Genomic DNA, 21,511 nt, shown 5'->3' with positions numbered 1-21,511 from the left:
TTCAGTAAATGCTAAATTTATTACAAACTGGCAAAAATAATGCATTGGAATTCAAAAGTCTTGTTTCACTTTTTTTTTTTTAGGAAATTGGGGTCTTAGTTAAACATATCTACCAGAAACGATGCACACAGCAAAAATGATTCCTGTTGCACGAATACAAATCTGGAAACAAGTGAAGAGTAAATTGCATTCGGTGAAACAAAACCAATATTAATGAAAGGTGCACATTCAAAGTAACAGTTTTTAATTGATCTAAAACCTTCCACAGACTATACCTAATGAAACAATAATAATAACAATTGAGCATTCTTATACTTAATATTTGAATATTTTTTCTTATCTTGCATCTTTTTATACTGTATTTGAATTTTCTTAAACAATTCACAGTCATTCACATAAATGTAAGTTGTTAAATAAAGAATAACAGAACCGATGAACCAAAATTACATGCGACCAAACAACAATCTTACTGCAGGCTCAGTCCATCTCCGACAACAATAATATTTTGTCTCCGTGTTTTAAAATTTGATATCATATTTTACCGGCATGTTTCTGTGGCACATCGAGGAGGAAACATTTGATTCTATTCACAATATATTTACTATAATATTCAAACAGGAGAAGACATTAACACATTAAACTGATTTTAAGAGATTAAAATCAAAATGAGTAGATTTGATTTGAAAGGCAGCTTTCTGGTTAGTGTGCACATTACTCCCTCTACTGGTGAAGCGGCAGAAAACACAGTTTCTCTGTATCTCTGAATCTCTCTATGCAACTTGATTCAATATATTAGAGAGGAACCAGGAACTTAATAAAGTCAGGCCTGTTTCAGCCACGAGATAAAAATATTCATCATTTACACATTTGATTAAATACCTTGTGATCAGCTGATAATCTGAGATTCCACCTCTGTCCAGGCAGCTTTTGGGATTTGTTTTATTGGTGCTGAGGTGAGTTAGTGTTTCATGGGCTGACGAACCTGAGATTGAGCCTGAATTCACCATTCTCAGGTCGGACAGTCCGAGAATGAACTACTCAAAAGTTAAAGTACGACTGGGTGTCCTCCACAGGCTGCTGCTTGAGCCTCGCTGTGCCCTGTCTGCAACTGTTAAAATGATTAATGAATTTTAAAAAAATGAATAAAATAGATGCAAAATATATTTGGCTCATGATAATTCTGGTAAAAATATGGTTTAAATATCTGCAAATGTGCACGTTTAGGGTGACATGCTGGTAGAGTGTCATCATTTTCTGCAAAACATAAATAATAATGTGAATAATTTGAGATCGAATAGAAAGAAGATGATATAAGATTTTACAGTTGGTCCCGTTAACATTGTAAATCCCCATCATTCAAAGATTATATTGGTTTTTAAAACTTTAAAAATATTTTATTTCAAAACATTTATATTAAACTGTTAACAAGCTTCGGTTTTTAATTCTTGTGAGCCAATGGAACTATCAGAAATGGTTGTGTTGTCTAGTTATGAAATAAATATCACGTTATGCAGCATCTTTAGAATAACTCAGATTGAACAGAACGATCACAGACGTTAGAGGATTTTGGAACCACAGTCAAAAATCCTGTGAGGTTAAAATGGAGGAAATGTATTTGTTGAAATAACTGCAGTTTATTTCAACAACGACGGTGATTACTAATCATTCCGATGATGTTATCTCAATAGATTTTAATGTTTAATGTTAATAGGAGGCTGCAGACACTGTGTTCACAGTAAAATATCATATCTCATTTCAATGACAAACAGTTTCAGCAACAGCAATTTAAACAGAAACTGTGATTGTGCAAGTTTATTTATTCGGTGTGCTGTTGACTAACCTGAAGTGCAACCACTCAGAGAACAATTACTCAGCCGAAGAAGCACAAACTGCATCACATAGTAAAAAACTCTAAATCACCCCGGCCAGACTTTATGAGGACAGACCAGGCTCTTAGAGGCTCTGATGATACACACGCACACACGATCGAGGAGGAAAAGTAAAGACTGTCATACTTTACCTTGTTCAACAGCCCTCTGCACGTGTTTCAGAAATACTCTGAATAATTCATCCTCATGTATCTGCATTAAGCCAGTGTACTGCACCATCTCCTCACATTTACAATCCAAAACAAACTGTCACTGTCAACGACCACCAGACAAATAACAGTGAGAAAACACTCTCTCATATCTCCTCAACAATCTTCACCATAAGTTTCTGAAGTCCCCTCTGCGTGCTCCTTACCCCCATGGCAGATCCTCTGACTCCTCAGGCAGACAGGAGGAAAAGTTGAGTTGAGACAAGGAGGAGAGGAGAAGAGGAGAGGAGAGGAGAGGAGAGGAGAGGAGAGGAGAGGAGAGGAGAGTAAAGCTGGTGAAGTGAGGATGAAAAAGAAAGACAGGTCGCTGAGCTATAGCTGCCTCACTGCTGCTGTCGTTACAGAGCTGTGACCTCATCATGCTCTGTGCTACCAGTGAAGATGCTATACACACACACACACACACACACACACACACACACACACACACACACACACACCACCTTCCTGTTTGTCAGTGATGGTTGTAAACTTTCCACTGACATCTCCATTCAAGAGACGACTACAGTTTCACACGTTTTACCTTTCAGAATAAAATAATGATAAAAACTGTGTTTGAGCAGGTGTCACCATGCATTGAAATATACTTTGCATGTGTGTGTGTGTGTGTGTGTTGTACTTGTACTTATATCTTTGTGAGGACCATTCTAAGCATAGGCCTTACAGACTGAGGACATTTTGACCGTTCCTCACTTTTTAATGTGCAACTGTTTGAGAGTTAACTTGGGTCTAGGGTTAGAATTATATTTAGGTTAGATTAAGGGTAAGGGTTAGGCTTTTAGTTAGGATGGTTAAGATTGTGATAAGGGGCTAGGGATTGCATTATGTCAATGAATGTCCTCACTAAGACAGAAGTACGAGAATGTGTGTGGGTGTGATTGTGTGTGTGTGGAGGGAGAAATACAATTGCTGTGATGAAAATAAATACAAAGCCAACTTCTCATTTTTTTACAAATTTAAACAAATTCAAATTAAACTAAATTGAGTCATTATATTTTATTAAAATCTCGGTCAATTTAACTTTTGCAGAAAAACACAATCTTTTGAAAGCTGCACTTTTAAAAAACGACATAAACTAGAACGATACAAAAGTAAAATGTCTGCTGCTGCTGGGCTTCCTGATATTCTTAGCGCTCGCACGTCTTTTCACTGTCCCTCTCACGCCTCCTCTCTCAGGAGAGAAGATGCCTCCAGTGGGTCAGTTTCTGCCTGATCAGCCGCTGGTTTATTATTGTCCATCAGTCTCATCAAACGCCTGTCAATCACACTTTAGCCGCCTGACGTCTTGACAGCTGTCAGAGTGATAATTATGGAAATAAGTGATGGAAAAAGTCAAGGTTACTTTCCATGAGAAGAGGACAACCACAATATCCTTCCTGTTCATTTTGAACATGCTGCTAATGTGTCATTGTGTCTTCAAGTGTGTGATAAAGGTTAAAATATGCAACTCATGTACACCCAGCTGTCAGTTTATTAGGAACACTCAATGTTCAGTTGGATGTGTGATACATTTTTGGCCGTGTGATTTGTGAACTGCATTATACAAAAAGGTGAGTCTGTTGTTGAGCCTACTGTCATTGACTTGAATTAGGTTGACAGAATAATAGGAACACCTGTCAGCATAAGGCAACGTGGTTCATCAAAAACTACATCCTGTTAAATTATTGGCTGAAAAAAGTCTGTGTCCCACCACATTTAAACCTGCAAAATCCAGATTTTTATTTGGGTCATACAAATTCCAGTAATTTGTCTGAAGTTCTTAATTTCATCAACACATAATTATCTGAGAAATCATTAAAACACAACCATCACACATCTTACAGTGTTCAAGAGAGTGAAAAATAAATCCTTGATCCACCCCCTGATCTAGATACCCAACAGTATTTTCTGGCTTCTTCCCTGACCTATTACACATCCCACCACCAAGTTCCGTGGTTATCTGTGCAACAGTTTTTTCATAATCCTGCTCGAAAACGGACACACCAACCAATCAACAATCAGGATTGATTGGGCCGGACTGCTGTATAAAACTGCATTACAGGTGTACCTAATTAACATAGTGAATCATTTACATGACTTTTGTACTAACGCTGGCTGAAGAATAATTTAAAATGAATTGTTGGGAGAGCTGTTTGATCATAAAATGTGCATATGACCTAAATGAAAAGATGCACTGGAAGAAATCTAAAAGCTGCATTGCACTTTTATTAAAATAACAACAAACATGCATCTGAAGAATTAAAGACCAATAACAGCAGGAAACAGCAGGCGGTCAAACACTGAGGCTGCAAACACAATCACTGCATTTTCAGTACCGAGCGAATCGCTAACTGTTGACCTCAGCAGTTGACTAAATGCTGAGATAATGATGACCACACAGTAGCAACTAGTAGCTAATGTGACAGGATGCACGGAGATACATTTTTAACACAAGTCAGGTTTATGTTTCTCCTCTTGCAGTTATGCATGTGAATAAAAAGAAATGTGGTGCATAGATAATGAGTTGTGAACTTGTAGAAGAGAGCGTCACTATTAATGTAACTCAGTCGCTACAATGCACTTTTCATGCAATGTCTCACTTCATTCGTTCAGAACAACATGTGACATTGTGGAGAACTGTTGAACTGATCCTTTTAAGGGCAAGGCCACGTTAAACAGGCACATTTTAACAAACACATCTCATTTGTTTCATTACTGATTCCACGTGAAATGATCAGGCACTAGCTGAACCCTTTCTGACATGTTCTGAGTTCACTCCCTAACAGCCCTTTCTGTTTTTAACCAAAATAACACAATTCCCTCTAAAGCAGGAAAAAAGAGGCATAAATCAGGATGCGTGGGACAGAAATAAACACTTAATCTCTGTGTGTTTAAAAAAAAATGCAGATGACCCATTTTCATAGCAGTAAAAAAAGGTATGACTTCCATTTTCCCTGGTCAGGTCTATCCATAGCAAAAATATGTAAATGAAGGCCATACTGCATAAATACACATCACAAGTGCATACTTTTAGCTGTATAATGAAAAACGGTTTTCAACACCCTTTTTAACTGGTGAGGTCAGCATCCACAGAGAGGGGAAACGCTGAACTAAAAAAAAAAAGACAGACACACTTACACATTTTCCGATTGAATGGTCCTTCAGAAAGTGCTCGTGGCACTGGAAGTTGAGCAACATGAGTTCATGTTCTGATTTGACTTTTGTGAAAGTTGTACGGAAGCTGTGTGATAAAATGAGCTTGAAAGCTTTTTTTTTTTTCCCTCTTGTACAGCGGGAGCAAATTTACATTCAGTTGTGTCGTCCACAGCACACAGCTTTAGGCAAGATATATCTGCTTAAAACAACGGGTCTGCAAATTTCCTGACAGAGATTGTTAAAATTCAAAAAACGAAATAAAACATTTGGACTTTATAACTTACTCAACATATAAAAATATTTTAACTTCATAACACCACCTTCCGGAACAGTATTTACATAAGATTAAATAATATAATCTCAAGTCTTAACAAGGTGACAGCAGCAAGGTTTGTCCTGTTCACTGTATCTCAGGGCTCTTGTGTGGCTCTTAGAAGACAAACTGTACAATATGTCATGACCTGACCGAAACAAAGAGCATATCCTCGTACTGTCCTCTCCACACAGTCAGTGCACACTCAATAACACCATTAGTAACTGGGCTCGTCCATCTCTTCATCGCTCCAGTCAGGAGGCGCATCCGTTCCAAAGTATCGATCCCCAAAGTTTCCTTAAAATACAACAAATGAGATTTATTGAGTAAATCTGTAAAAATCTGAGAAGTCATATAATTGTCAAACACACCACATGAAATAAATTGTGAATATTCGGAGGCACTTCTTGCACCCTGTTATTTACTCAGCATAACTCACCTATGCCAGGGATGATGTGGAAGAGGTCGTTGACCTTCTTGTCGACGGCTGTTGTGATGATTTTGACCTGTGGAAACGCGTAGGCCACTGAATGGACTCCCATTTCCGCCATTAGCAAAGACACCAGCAGGATTTTCTCCTCCTGAACATCGTGATCCTGAAAAAACAAAACATGGCTGTGAAAAACTGTGTAATGCAATTCACTGCCGTGGATTTGTGAACCATCAGTCGCACCCACCAGCAGGACGCGTACAGCCATCAGGGCAGCGGCTCCAGTGGACACGGTGCAGTCCATCAGAATCACATGGTCCTCACTGATGTCTTTGGGTAGACGCAGGTAGTGAAGCTGATGTGTTTAGAGAAAGGATGTGGGTTAAGACCAGATTGTGAAATACATGACCAGTACCTGTATCCTGTAGCTAATCTGTGGGTGGCAATATGCAGAACCCCCTTCCATAACATGACAACTTCCTGGAAAGAACACGCAGATGAACAAGAGATAAACAACGGGACAACGTCAAACTACAAGAAACTCAATATGAGATATTATTAAAGAATGTGCTTATGTTTGTTTTTCAAGTTGACATATTTAATATGTACGGTAACAGAAGAAAAATGTTCTCCACAGATCAACAAGAAAAGGTGCTACAGTGTTTTTACATTTTAATCTTTAAGTCATATTTCAAACTGTACCTCTGGTTCTCCTGTGTCCTGGTTGGTCTGAATGAGGATCTTGCCGATGCGGACGTCTTTGCAGACAGCCCTCAGTGCCGGCTCCATGGTCTCTCCGGCTCGCAGGATGGACACGCCTGTGATCTAAAGAAAAACAAAGAAAAGGAAAAAAACAATTAAACTGAGGTTAATTGCATCGGTTTATGTAGAGACAACCCCCCTCTGAATGATCTTAAAACAAAATTTGAGTTGAGAAAATGGCTTGAAATAAATGGAGTTCACTCACCCTCTTCCCATGAAAAGTCCTGCCTTCATAATCCTCTCCTTGGGGGGTCTGGACTAGGTGGACCTGAGATATTAAAAATCACAACAGTGTGGGCACATTGCTCATCACGGCAGAAGCCAGGAAAATAGTCTGTGACAAGTGAATTACAAACTGTCACATGTGTACAGACACGCAGTCACGTGTCTTAAATGGGTTGGGTATGGAAACTTTCCATTGCGGTAAAGTTTCCTTGTTAATGCCGCTCACCGCTGACTGTCTATCTGATTCTCTCTTTTAGCAAAAACAAGAACTCACTCTATTTAAATTCATCTTCTATCTTTCAATCATCTCTTTCAATGTCACACACTGTGCTGTATCTCTCTACCCATCACTTGACTCACACTTTCTGTTCTAGTCTCCATCCAGGCCCAGGTACAAAAAGGTTCAGAGTTCTCGTCCTTAATACAAAGGACTACGGAAGCTCAATGCTGTGTCCTGAATTAGTTAAGAGTGTATTTCAGTGTTTCACACCTGTGAGGGGAGGAAGGAGAGCGCTCGCTCGATCAACAGTCGCATCAGCCTCTTGGAGTAGAAGATGAACTCATCGCGGCTGGTTTCTTTATTTCTGCATGTGGTGATTAGGAAAAAGAAAGACACAAGAGGCATCTGCTTTTAGAACGCACATTTCTCAATTAAGACAGATGAAGTCGTTCTTGTAATAAACACCCTGAGCTTTTACCTGATGATAGTGTGCATACCCCTGACCTGGGGTGTGCTCTCCAGGACGCTGAGGGTCTGGGGGAGGGGTTGTGCCTGGTGTGCAGATGCCAGGGCTGCCCTGTAACCATGGCAACAAATGGTAACGCGGGGGTGAAGCAGGGTGAGAGGAGCAGGGGGAAGGAAGATGGACAGACATGAATAAGAGTGCAATTAACACTTCTCTACATGCATATGATGTGGACAGCATGTGCCAGTTCACAAATAAGTGAGCCCACACATACTGTACATACAGTTAGAACACACACACACACACACACACTCACACAAAAACACACATGAGTAGATACATGCACAAAACATTTCTTAGAAGCAGTTTGAGCAAAGGTACTGTGTACCAACTGTGAGTGGAAAAGGCAGACAAAGGAAATTACCAAGCACCCAGAGACCATGATAATGGAAAACAACATTTAGAATTTAAAATAAACAATTAAAAAATGAACATAATATAAATTTCCCTGTATTATTCTCATGAAAATGCATGAATGTTATTTTCCATGACATGTCTCTACTACTTGTAATAACACCTGAGTATTCCACATGTAGTTGAATACCAGGTTAGCCTAGGGCCACCCTGAGCTCTAGAGGAACACACTGTTAGAAATACTCTGCGATGCAGTCATGTTGACACTACAGTCTCCACGATGTCACTGCAATAAACATTAGCCAGATGCAAAGAAAAAAAAAAAAATCATAGCAAATCTGCTCACATATCCCAGCGAAGTTTCCTCTATGGGGAGAGTTTTTGCGACGAAACACAACAACAATCACAACAAAGAAGACACAGAGAGACGAAAAACAACAGATAAGAGGTGGAAACATGAGAAAAGACACAACATCAGGTGAATGAAGGGATGACGGACTATCTCACACAGTGAAAAGTGGGTCAGCAGACACTGAACAATGTCAAACATCTCTGGAAGATGATTACCACAGAGCTGAACTGACATTTTTAAGAAATATAATCTCTGACCTGGTTATCCCTCACTGTGTTTGTCATTATCTGAGAATAAATAGAATAACAGGTCATGATTTAAAATATCTTTACAGATACTTGGGTTAAAGAGACCACAACCAACTTTTGGATCAGATTTTGATATCTGTACACGTGCATGCACTGTGTGTGTGCGTGGGAGGTGCACAAGAAACTGTGCTGCTGTCACTTTTTCACCATGTGGAACAGAAGAGGTTGGTATTTCAGCTCACAGGCCCCAGCACATCCTGTGTCTAAAGACAGACATCAAGCTCATTTCCTCTCTCTCGGTCTCAGATACTGTGGCCGACATTCAATGGAAAAAACTCAGCGCTTTGTAGTAGGGTATTGGAAACTTTCTCTGTGGCTGAGGTATGTGATAGTTAACAATAAGTGTAGCAAGAGCTTCCTCTCTCTCGCTTTCTGTTATTCACTCTCTCGCTTATTCTTGCTGTTGCTAGAAGGAGGGGTCAGTGACTTGACTCATCGGTGTATTTTTAGACACAGAAGCCAGGAAGAGTGTGAGTTGTAATTTTTCTCACAGATAGAAAGAGGGAAAACCAACATCTTTAGGCTAAGTGCTGGCTGCACCACAACACTTCCAAACTTCTGATCAAAGCTACACCTTTTAAGTGTTGAGAAGTGAATCCATGCTGGTGTGGACTAAATCTTTACAATGTTTTTGGCAGTGTCAGGACTGCTGCTTTAGGAGCCATGTTTGTTTACAGATACGGCCCGATAGTGCCGCCTGGTGATGTGTCACAGCAGCCAGCGGATCAGTGGATGGCAGAGGTTGGTTTTGCTGGCCTCTTTTTTTCTCTCCCTCCCAGTAAGAAGCTGGAGTGGTTGGGGAACTGGGCAGATGGTGAGGAAGAGTATGATAGACAGGATAAAGACCACTCTACCTGACGCTGAGCTCGCGCTGTGAGCCATGGAGGGATTTAGGGTGGGGGGAAGTGGGGGGGAGAGAGTGGGAGAATAGTCCATCAGCAGCATGTGTGTTACTGTGTGTATGTGTTGAGAGTGAGGAGGAAACCAAATAAAGTGCTCTGTGGCACAAAGTGCTCCCCATGGGCAAAATGCATCTTTGGTGAAAATTAGTAAATGTTGCACATCAAATCCAGTAGAAGCCATGAATCAATGAGTTGGATATGGATACAAGGAAAAGGTACCTTCTCCTAAATGTTTAACCTGTTTCCTTTTTAAGTAAATTATCAAGTTGTGTGAAATTGTGTCAAAATTCTAAATTGGTCTTATATTCCAGTAACTCATTGTATCAAGTACATAATTGATCTCAAATAGTCTAAATGCATCATTAATGGGTTATATGCATGAATGTACAGTATGCTATCGAACAATTGCACTTATAGGACATCTTAACTCCCCTTTCTTCTTTTGTATTTGAAAAAGAAGCATCATGATTGAGCATGCAGATAAACCACATGTCAGAAAATAATATTTATGACCTAAAAAATTATGTAAGAAATATTAAAATATACATCAGATGTGCGAAATATTAGGAACCTTTAAAATCTTTGTCCTAAAAGTGAAAGTATAATGTATAATGCAAACAACCATGGACATTTATCCCCCCCAAAGTCTGTGCATTGCATTTTGTATCCACTAGAGGGAGTAATGTGGTTTGCAATCACTTAAAAAAAATGAAGGGCCACACAAACACAAAGTACAGATCCTCCCTGTGGTAAGTTATATAGCATATATTCATTAACTCTAATGGTAAGATATAAAAGCATAAAACCAGGAAGTAAGACTGAAGAGTCATAATACTCTAATATGTTATTGTAAACAGTGTGTTTATGTGAGCATGTCAGCGTGACCCACTTACCTCCTCCAGCTGACTGTGTACATGCTGCACGATCAAATCAATGGCCACCATGTTGCCGCCACCTGACAGGACGACAGACCACACACGAGGGGAGAAAAACTACTATGAGTATCTATAACTATATATCTAACTCAACACCTTAAATATAGTAACTGTACTACAGCACTGTATAGTGAAATCGAAGTCGTCATGTGAAATGGAACCTGCATGTATATAAACATGTGCGTGTGTACGCACCACGTGGCACCACGATATCAGCCAGGCGCATGGTGGGCTCAATGTACTGCTCAAACGCTGGCTTCACAAACTTGTTGTATTGTTTGATGACGCCCTCGATGCCTCGTCCCCTCTCTGTAATGTCCCTCCTCAACCGGCGCACCAAGCAAATGTCAGAATCCGTGTCCACAAAAATCTTCATGTCCAGTAACTAACAGGAGAACGTGAAGCAGAGTCAGGATAAAGCTCCAAAACACACATTCACACAAAGAGGACGAGGGAAATGGAAGGTTAAATATAACATCTTGGTAATATTTTTAGCTTGTGCTATATCAGCCAACATATACACAGATTTTGACATCTCTAACGTCAGAGAGAGGATACATCAGTTCCAATCTTATTCCATCCTAATCCCTTCCCCAGTGTGATTATATTAAATCAGCATGTTTTTGAATCCACAGTAAATGATTATAAAACTGAAAAGATTTCAAACATGTTTGACCTCATGCACAGAAAACAATAAACTTGACACCAACAACTTCCAATGTGGTGAACATATGAGAGGACAATAACCTTGTCCTACCTGTAAGAGCTCTTTATCCGCAAAGGCCATGATTCCCTCGAAGATGATAACACTGGCTCCGTACACAGTTTTCTGTGGTGGACAAGTGCATGTAGCATTATAGTGAAATGTGAACATTTAGACAGTAATGGTAATGATAATTTTTGGGGCCAGTGCCGATACTGATATAAGGGTGTAATAAAATGTCCAACACTTAAATACCAGCCAATTTATACATAATTTTGTATATATGATTTCTTAGATGTCGTTATCAAACCCTGTTAAAGAAATTTAACTGAGGCTTAATATTCTACAGTTTCACCATAAACTTTATGATAAACAAAACAACAATTTATAGAACTTGAATTAAGGAAATATTTTAAATGTAAACATGAATCTGTTTATTCTGTATTCACATATTAGCAAACATAAATCCCGCTACTGAAATATCTATGAACGGCTCTTTTTGGGACGATTTTAATCAGCTATTAAATAAGTTGGCCTCTAAAAAGTACACACATTGGTGAGATCAACCAAAAGTGTCAGTTGCCACTTATGTAAGAATGTCTAAGTGCACTTAATGGACATTTAAATATAAAAGCAAGCAGAGAGAAATCACACAAATGGTTTGTCTGTGACCATCTGCAGTTGCAGATTTGCAGTGTGACTCTAAACCTCTAGGGATGGAGATTAAAAGCCTTTTAGGTAATCGAGAAACTGAGATTACTGCATTTGCAGTAACTCTGACATACTACTCATTAACTTACACAGTGCGTTACCACATGTTTATATGTGTGCATTCATCCTTACCCACTCCTTCTGTCTCCCATGGGTTGTAAAGTCATACACCGGGATTTTCACACTCTTGCCTTGTTTGAGTTTGCGCAGGGTGTGTGTCAGCAAACCAAAGTCAAAGGCATCAGGGTGGTCAAAGTTATAGTCGTTATTGGCAGCCAGAATCTGATTGTCTGGGGACAAGACCTGAGGACGACAGCAACAGTATTGGAATGACTGATTACAGCAGTATTGCCAAAAATGATGCAACATGATATTCTGAGTAGTTATTCTCACTTTCTGGCACACATCTTAACATTAGCATATCAAAATAAAAAGACTGACAGAACAGAACTAGTGATACAAAACACACAGGTTCAAAATGAGTTTTTTTAGATAATTTACATATGCTTCTGTAAAGACGACACACAGACCAGTGCTCAAGAGCAGTTGAAGTTAGGAGACCTAAATTTAGGAGAACATCATGCGCCACTGTGACGTCTGTACCAGGTGGTGTGTGTGTGTGTGCGCGCCTTAGGGTGGTCGAGCATTTAAACCCCAGACGTGGTATGTGACCGTTTCAGAACAGCAGCACTCCCCTCTCAAGTTAAAGGATTACACACTTAATATGAGAAACCAGTGTTACCGGCTCTCAGGGGCCTGTGAGCAGGCTTGAGGCAAGTCAAGTCAAAGTTTAAATGGTGCCAAAGCAGAACCGAAGGATGTTGTAACACAACATTTCATAATGTACAAGCACAAGTGCAAAAAAAACTTGAGAAAGAAAGTGAAAAGACAGAGAAAGGAAGGGCAGAGAAAGAGATCAGGAGAACTTGGCGCAAAGCAGGTTCCACCTAAAATGCTTTAATTGGACTAGTAATAGAACTAATAATCAATATTTGCAGCAGCACTGGTGGTTGAGCAGGATCATGGGAGAAATGATTTAATATTTAGGATGCTGGCCTCTGGTAATGCAATGTGCAAACTGCAACTTGTTAAAGGCTTCAGCACCACTGGTCACTGGTTCATCCCGGTTACTCCTAACAATCTGAACCGCTGCTGTCAGACTGTGACAGGATTACATAACTATGGTGTGGGAGGAGGTATGGACAGGCATGAATAATGCCCCCCCCCTTCACTCACCACTGTGCTTCTCTTTCAACTCATCCGCCCTGTAGTATTTTAACCTTTGTCTCCTTTCTTTACACTCACTCCTCATATTTTCTCTCTTTTACTATGTCCTCTGCACTTAACTCTTCCCTCAGGCTACTGGGTTCTTAGCAGCCATACAAGACAGGGGTGCTGTAAAAATAAAAGGTTATCTGTAAAAATGTTGACAACTTAAAAGAAATAGGCATCCAGACTCCCAACTTCTCATTACAACGTTCACTGACAGGTGTGTGGCTGTATGCAAATACACATATCCCATCACTGCATATAGAACATACTGTACAAACATGCACACCTTGTAAAAAGAGTCCATTGAAAGTAGCACAAGCCAAGGCACATCTAGAGCCTCGATGATCTTCCTGGATACTGTTGTCTTTCCTGAAGCGCTGCCGCCGCACAGACCTGTGACACGGACATGAAGGACATTATGTAAAGTTTACTTTGCATGTTGGGAACATACAAACAAAGGCTTGACAAGACATTCTGTGAAAGGTATTTTCAGAAACTCTTTTGCACCAGACACAGCCTTAAATGCAAAACAACAGCAAAGCAGTGCCACCTCTAATTAAGTTTGAGTGTCAATAATGACACTGAGTGACCTTTTCAATATTACATTGGCAGAAAATAAGATCATCGCTTATTCCCGCAAAAGGCACACTTCAAACAAATCTGCTTGTGTGTTTATTTTGTTTCCAACAGATAATACTCCTGCATCTCATAGATTCATATTCATTTGTTTTAGGTTTAGACTTGATACTTAATCTACTGCTTTTTTCCTTCAGTGTTGAGAGCTCTCTCTTAAGAAGATGAACTGGCGATGCATTGTGAGCTGATTTGTATTCTGCTGTATGACACAGCAAATGAATAGAATAACGTAAACAAAAACATAGAAGAAAATGAAAACATCAGTACTGTGCGTCTCTTTTATGTGTGTTACCGATGACGAAGGCCTCTTTGGACTGTGTTCCATGTTCGTTGTACCAGGGCGGGCGTCCAGCGGTATAGATGGTTCGTTTGGAGGTGCGTAGGAGAGGAGGCTCAGACTTGCACTGGCTAGTGGTTCTTTTCCGAGGGGTCAGGCCTGTGCTCACTGAGGGGAGGAGGCGGTCCAGCGATCCATCACCACCTCCACTATAAAACAACCAACATACAACAGAGAGGACAACATTAAAGTCTGGAGAAAACGAAAAACAAGCAATTTCTAAGAGCAGCTATTAAGTGGTAGATAATAACTTGCTTTTGGTAAAAGTATTAGACTAGTACAATGCCATAAGTTACATTTGAACTATGGTGTTAAATAGGCAAAAAGGCATTGACAGATAAGGATGGGGACAATAAGCCACAGATATATCACCAAAAGTGCTATCATCATCTTAATAAAAGGAAGAGCTCCTTCCTGTTCAAGCCTCTTGTTATACTGTCATTTCAGTGAGTCACACCTATTTGCCAAACAGACACAAACATCAGTTTATAATTGTGGAATTGTGAAGAGAAATGACCCAGTTACAAGACCAAGCAAGTGTTGTGTTACCCTGTCACAGGTTAATGTTTACTGTGTTTTACACCTCCACCAGGTGAGCTTTATACAGGAACCAAAGTACATTATATGTTGGAAAATATGTGGAAAAACAGTCATTTGATCAGTTGTGCAACTCAAACATGTGTGCAAGTATATGCTTTCGGTTTTGGCTATGATTAAGACAATAGTCAAAGTCAAATAGACAATGTTTTATCACATTCAACAAGGTTTTAAAAAGTCCTCATGAACAAATAGCAAGTCAATCTAGAACAGATATGAGGTTCTTCAGTGGAGCCAGACACACAGTGAATTTGCATAAACAGACTATTCAAATCAAACACACTGGTCAATCATGTCCACACGACATAACAAGAATACTAGTAACCAGATTTCCACGGAAAGAGTTGTATGTAATACTTTACTTGAATCACTTATTTTTGAATAAGAATGATTGGACAGAAAAATAAACTTGACTTCGTGCTCATTCAGCGTCATTGTTGACATTTTGTGGCTCTGCTTTGCAACTGTTTTGGAAACAGGAGTGTGTTTTGTGCCAGAGAGGAGCCGGTGAAATACCTTCACTTTATTAATTGGGATGTTTATTTTGAAGAAAGCTGCGGCCTGTTTCTGCCTGTCTCTCTACATGCGAATGATAATCTGAAGAAACCTCAGCATTCACCTCACAGGGAGTCCTGTCAAGCTAGCGCTTGTATGCTCCCACCCAGCAGAGGTATTTTTGAAAATAATACTTTAATTAAAAATATTTGCAAACATATCGTCTTTATGCCAATCTGTGGGCCTGCTTCAGGAAAGACAGTGGTGAAAAATGAAGTTTTAATATGAGGTTAGGTAATGAATGTTTTTTTACTTAAAATACATGTCTGAATTTTGACATGTTTGTGCATGTCTTTACATCACTTCAAATTATGTGTGTTACGTGTGCTATAAGTTTTCACATGTTGCAGCACGACCAAAGATTTGATTCACATGTTTATGAGAGGAGTTCTGTGAAACTGCACTTGATTGCTCTGCCTCAATGACCCGGATGTGTGTTTAAAGTTTATTGGAATTAAATTCAAAATTATGTTATTCAGACACAATTACTCAAATTTTCAGCTTATTTTCATTTCTGCTCGTATATTTACTCCAAGTGTCTTTCAACACCAAAACTTGTGCCAAACTTTTGCAACGGCTTTTCAAATTTGGCAATAAAGCTACTATTTGCTCCACACAAACAAGAGTTATGGAGAAGAAGTGTGAAGAAGAGGAATGTACATTAACATTCAGTTAATGGTTGTGGCTAATTATGATTCAGAGCAGAGAACGACAGCACAAAGAACTGTTCAAACACATTGTTGAATGAACCATCTGTAACTCGCTTCATCTCTTGGTCTACTCTGACAGCCTGAGGCATCTGTGATGCATCATCTACTTCACTGATGTTGCAAATATCAAGTTTCACAAGGGAAATCACCAAGAGGTATTACCCAAAGTAATCTTGTTTTAATTGAATAACAAAGACAATTTTGTTTGCGTGATAAGTCCAACCAGGCAACGGTTACTAGCAACACTTCACTTACTGCAGCATCGGAGATATCCACACTTCACCCGATGGGGACTGTAAAAACCCAGAAGCCATAACAATGTACGAGAGCAGTAAAAGATGTTCCTCTGTCTATTTCTGTTATCCAGTCAACTCTTGGCTCCCACATCCTTTTATAGGCCATACACCTCCCCAGGTGGAGGATCAAAAGGTTGGAGGTGAAGCAAACAAGAGAGAGCAAAGGTTTTTCTTATCGCACCAGGGGCACCTGAGCCTGGATTGAGCCGGGGAGAGTACTGAGACTTAGACAGCACTGCACATGAAGCATAGCACACTCAGGCTGGGTTATCAGTTTATACAGAACCAGCTTGCCATAAACGATAAGCCGAGTTGACTGTGCTGAATCACGCCCTTGTTCAGTGGTTAAAGTAATAGCGCTCAATGCTCTTAAACATTACACTGATCTCTGAATGCACCTTTGTGAAAAAAAATAAGGACTTGAGGTCTCAGTGCAGTTCGAGTGGCACCGCGAAACAAAACGGTAGAGCATTTACACAGTGGTCATAGAGAACAGAAGTAAATGATTATCTTATACTATGTGCAGCTTAATTTTTCTCCTTATCAAACCTGGTTTAAGACTGGTTTTATGGAGGGCGACTCAAAAGCTTAATGTCTCACACAAAACCTTTCATTTAACCATAAATCTACAGCAAACATGGCAACAACTTTGCAATTCAGTTTGTGTAAGGGTAAACATTAGACATTTTTATATAATATCAATTCTTTAATTGACATTCATCTAAGTTTTCTGTATTCGACTTTTTCTGCATCTGACAGAACTCCTCAAACAACACGTAAACGACTCTTTCCCAGGTTTTTACATTATAATTTCAATCTTATAATTAATTTGTGAACCGGAATTATGTGGAAATAATAACCAGATATGATCATTCCACTGAAAATTTGGGCGTCAGCACAAACGCATTACTGCACTCACACCAAGTTACGAACTGACAGATGCAAACAAATATAGCATGTTGACAAAAACTTTACAGATATACTGCGGAGGGATATAGACTGGAAATGTCCATCCTGTTCATCCTCATTTGGAAGACACACACCCACACAGCTAAACCTTCACTATGCAAAACAGTAGTTTCTACATTACACTTAATAATGCTATAATAAAATTATATAAATAAATAAAATACACTTACCTGCCATCAGATCTTAGAGTCCAACAGCCAGATATTCTGGCTCCTGAATAAGGCGGTAGAGAGTTCATGCCTGGAGACAATATAATTCCCACTCTTGTGCTCTCTTCAAGTTCTGTCTTTATCTTATCTTATTACCTCAGCATATATTCACACTCATCCACAATAAAGCACTTAACCACTCTGCACACATCCAGAGGGAGAGAGATGGAGGGAGGGGCAATACAGAGGGGAATCAGATTGGACTAGAAACGAAACTTTTAACATCTGTTTAGCTTTCAGTTTCCACCAGTCGGTCCTGCAACAGAGAGAGAGAGAGGCACTGCAGCTTGGTAGAGAGAGCGTATTCAGACAGCAACTACAGCAGAGCTTTTCCCTCCTCTTTCTCTCGCTCTCCACTCCTCCCCTCAGTCGTCCAGCCAACAAATGTAAGAGGATAACCTACCCTCTAGATTATGTTCATTAGGTGGTATTAATAGCACCAGGGTAGAGCCAGACCTCCCCACGACTGGTACATGCACTCTCTCTCTCTCACACTCACACAAACACTTGGGTCATCTGTCTTTGACAGCCAGTGTTGCAATATGTGGCTAAACAAGAAGGAGGAACCAGAAGAGAGTGACGGAGACACCAATAAATTGGGGTGAAAAAGTGGGTAGAAACAAACAGATGACTATTGTTTTCCTCTGTTATTGACATTATTGACCGGATTAACAACACAAGATGTTTCAGGCCATGTTGGGGAGATGAGGAGAGGGAGAATTGGAAAGGGATTAGATTAATAGAGGGGAAGGTGATAAGTGTTTTGTTTTTCCCCTGCAGGGACTTGCCTTGTCGCCATGTGCCTTACACTAGTCTGGAGACGGCAGCAAACACGCAATAACGCAAACACACCCAAGCTCTGAACTGTCCCCTCTCTAACTTGACTCACAGGGAATAAACAGCATGATGAAACCAAACACTACCTCCACCGCTCCGTCAGCTGAAGTCTGCAGGACAGCTCGGGGCAAAATGCACATACAACCAACAAGCACGCACGCACACACTCCTGCTCCACCCAGGCAACAACTTGCACAGACAAACAAATTGTTATATATTCAGAGATCAGAAGAGTCTCACTAATTCTTTTAGCGAAAACAAAACCAAGCACTGTGCAGGTTACAGTTTAAGAACCATGCCACTTAGAGAAGATTTGGTTTAAACCAACATTTAAAGCGTTATCAAACATTCTGACTGTGGACTTGACAAGACATCATTTCTGCTGCTTCCTTGTTAAAACACAGAGAACAAACACAGGGGATTTAAATGTTTTTCCTCTAATCTTCAGTGCAGTTCAGGAACTCTGGCTGTTTCTTTAAACTGCTTTCAGGAGACAGCTGCAGTGCCAAGAAAGCCTCATCCAAACTAGCAGGCTGAACCGGTTGCTATGCCAAACATTCAGCTACCTCTCCAGGGCTACAGAGGCACAGAGCATAGTTTAAGGCCCCAGCTGAATTACAACTTCACTACAACTACATCTAATTTTATAAGAGAGAGATGTTTGACTATTTATTCACACTGAAGATAATGAGGGACAAAACCACTCGTTTCTAAATTCTAATGACTCATTTAAAATCTATAAATGGGAGTCACGTTTCACAGAGACCATGAGGGTACAAAATATTTCAACATGACCCAAATTCCAAATACTTCATATCTATTTCATAAAATCTTATGCAAGTATGTATGTATGTATATAACTTGGGCAAAATAATGAAAAACTTGTCAAATACATTACAGTTGTACAGTATATGGTAAATGTACTGCATTTACGTAGTGTTTTTTGTAGCCTTAACAACCACTCGAAGTGCTTTACACTACAAGTGTATTCATCCACTCACAAACACATTCATACAGCCCTTCTACACGTGTTTCCATAGCAAATTATTCACACTCTAACAGAGCAGCCATCAGGTTTAATTTGAGGTTTAATGTCTTGCCAGTAAAAATCTACCAGACGGGACTCAGGTGCAAATGAGGTTCACAGTTGAGGTAATGTATTGAAGTTATATTCACGGTAAGCAGCAAAAAGGAATGAATAATTGTGATTCATTACAAGTGGAAGGGGAAAAAAACAGCCAACTGGCAAGATGAGTATTTTTTCCTTTGCCGCACAGCGTTTGCCCCTGAAGTTACAGCAGAGACTGGTAACATCACAGGTAAAGCAGATATGACGCATTTAAAAGATGACCAAAATAAAATGTTCTGTGAACATGTATAAAATTTGGATTTCTCTGGGTTTAACATTTGGATAATGGGCTGATAATGGGGATAATGGCTGGCTGAGGGGTTAGTGCGGTCGTCCTCTACCCAGAAAGTTCGATCCCCATCTGCATGTCGATGTGTCCTCGGGCAAGATCCTGAACCCCGAAAGGCCCCTCATAGAAAAAGTGCTGCCTGTAGATGCACTGTATGGATGTGTGTGTGAATGGCAATAAACTGCACTGTAAAGTGTCAGCAAGACTAGAAAAGCCCTATATAAATACATTTACCATAATGTAAGTACACTAATCAACCAAATATATAACACAGATTTTCAGACCTTTTACGAGGCATTGTCACAATTTATATTTTTAAATAGAATCTATGGGATACACATTCAGCTGCGGGTATATCCTAAACCTGCAGCTGAATCTCACAACCACAGTCTGTGTTGATTTATCTTACACTGCATTAGGTTCATCTAAAAAACGTGCGTTTTGGAAGTTGAGTCACACATTTTGGCCAATTTTCATCATCAAAACACAGCAAACGAAAAAGCTTGTGCATTTACTCAATGGTTACCACTGAGTACTACATTGACTTGGCTCTTTTTACTGCAGCGAAGCAGATATTTTAGTGTAAACAAGGTTCACTGTGACCATGTGGGTTTTATCTCCTTCAATCCATCAAGCAGCAGTAAAGTCTGACTGGTGCAGTGACGCCCCCTTGAGGCTCAGCAGGGTAGCACGCTGTGGGGCTCTCTTTACTGAACCTGCGGCCACAGAAATCTGACAACAACACGAAAATGACAGTTTGTTTCATGGACGTGGATCCAGCTGCGGCGTCAGTCACCTCAACAAACATGGACCCGTCGCATGGTGCTGCTCTCTGGGGGAAGATGACGTGTGTCTGTGAGGAGGCAGCTCTCTCTCTCTCTCTCTAACTGTGCCATGCTGTCTCTTTTCCGTCTCCTCCTCTGCTCTTTCATTTGTATTCGGCCATTTTCATTTCTTTCTCTCCAGCTTCGTCGCGGTTAGCGTTAGCATTAGCCACGTGACGTTAGCTCGGTGAAGTTTTGTTTTCTTGTGAGGGCACCTCGTGTAAAATATGATGAAGTGTCATGACCGAATGGATGAGATGGTGAAACACGGACATGACTGGAACTCTGAGTTAATGTGATAATCGTAATAAACTAATGATTAAACTGTTCTTCATGCAGCATGCTACTTAGATATATATATAAACTGACAAGGGAGTGTACTCATTATGGCACATTGGGTGAGAGTTTCCTAAAGATGCTTAAATAACTACCGGTTATTTCCTTTAAAAAGTCGCCCGATATAATTCCACACGTTACCGAATAAAAACCCGTAGTTTCTATTCATTTACCTGCTCGATAGAGAGGCTGTTTTCTCCTCGTTCTCCATCTTTGACAACCTTCCTTCCTTGTTCATGGTAGACTTACCACTCTGTTGACAAATCAGGTGGAGTACAGTAAAGCCCCGAGGCATCATGGGGCTTGTAGGCGTTTCGTGTCTCAGCACACGAACGTTTGGCCAAAGAGAGACTTCACATCCCAGAATGCAGCTGTTGTTTCACTTCACTCTCCCCACGCAGCAGCAGGGCAGAGGCTTCACTCAGCTGCCACCGCCCCACAGACCACGTGCGAGCTTCTCTGATTCAGTAATTGTTTTCAAAATGTATTTCATTGTCATGACGTGTTTTATTTAGGTTCAATGTGCTGTGATTTAGTTAAA

General features: G+C 40.1%; 1 protein-coding gene across 5 annotated transcripts; it reads right to left on the bottom strand.

Moving 5' to 3' along the window:
• Positions 1–4,283: 4,283 nt before the first annotated feature.
• On the bottom strand, positions 4,284–21,289 carry uckl1b (uridine-cytidine kinase 1-like 1b). Of its 5 annotated transcripts, none has more exons than XM_069525962.1 (15): positions 21,144–21,289; positions 14,175–14,368; positions 13,533–13,639; positions 12,107–12,277; positions 11,318–11,389; positions 10,756–10,945; positions 10,519–10,580; positions 9,578–9,594; positions 7,662–7,760; positions 7,454–7,547; positions 6,944–7,006; positions 6,679–6,801; positions 6,224–6,331; positions 5,986–6,142; positions 4,284–5,843 (listed from the first exon to the last, which is right to left on the bottom strand). In XM_069525962.1, exons 1-15 carry the CDS (start codon positions 21,266–21,268, stop codon positions 5,764–5,766), a joined length of 1,662 nt encoding a protein of 553 aa, XP_069382063.1. In that variant the 5' UTR covers positions 21,269–21,289; the 3' UTR covers positions 4,284–5,763. The 5 variants fall into 5 exon arrangements, with proteins under 5 accessions (XP_069382063.1, XP_019951882.2, XP_019951880.1 ...); XM_020096323.2 differs by lacking the exon at positions 9,578–9,594 and adding an exon at positions 8,410–8,429; XM_020096321.2 differs by lacking the exons at positions 9,578–9,594; positions 21,144–21,289 and adding exons at positions 8,410–8,429; positions 17,517–18,084.
• Positions 21,290–21,511: the final 222 nt, after the last annotated feature.

This window comes from Paralichthys olivaceus, chromosome 6, assembly GCF_024713975.1.
Source record: "Paralichthys olivaceus isolate ysfri-2021 chromosome 6, ASM2471397v2, whole genome shotgun sequence".
Lineage (NCBI taxonomy): Eukaryota > Metazoa > Chordata > Actinopteri > Pleuronectiformes > Paralichthyidae > Paralichthys > Paralichthys olivaceus.
Note: the sequence above shows the minus strand (reverse complement) of the source record. Positions and strands in the feature narration are given on the sequence as shown.

What these genes read in the sequence shown, in the direction of transcription:
- uckl1b (XM_020096323.2), bottom strand. Translation starts at nt 21,268, where the DNA reads ATGATGCCTCGGGGCTTTACTGTACTCCACCTGATTTGTCAACAGAGT. An exon ending in CAATGGACTCTTTTTACAAG is followed by an intron (nt 12,278 to 13,532) that starts GTGTGCATGTTT and finishes TGTCGTCCTCAG; the next exon opens with GTCTTGTCCCCAGACAATCA. An exon ending in CGGATAAAGAGCTCTTACAG is followed by an intron (nt 10,946 to 11,317) that starts GTAGGACAAGGT and finishes TTCTCCTGTTAG; the next exon opens with TTACTGGACATGAAGATTTT.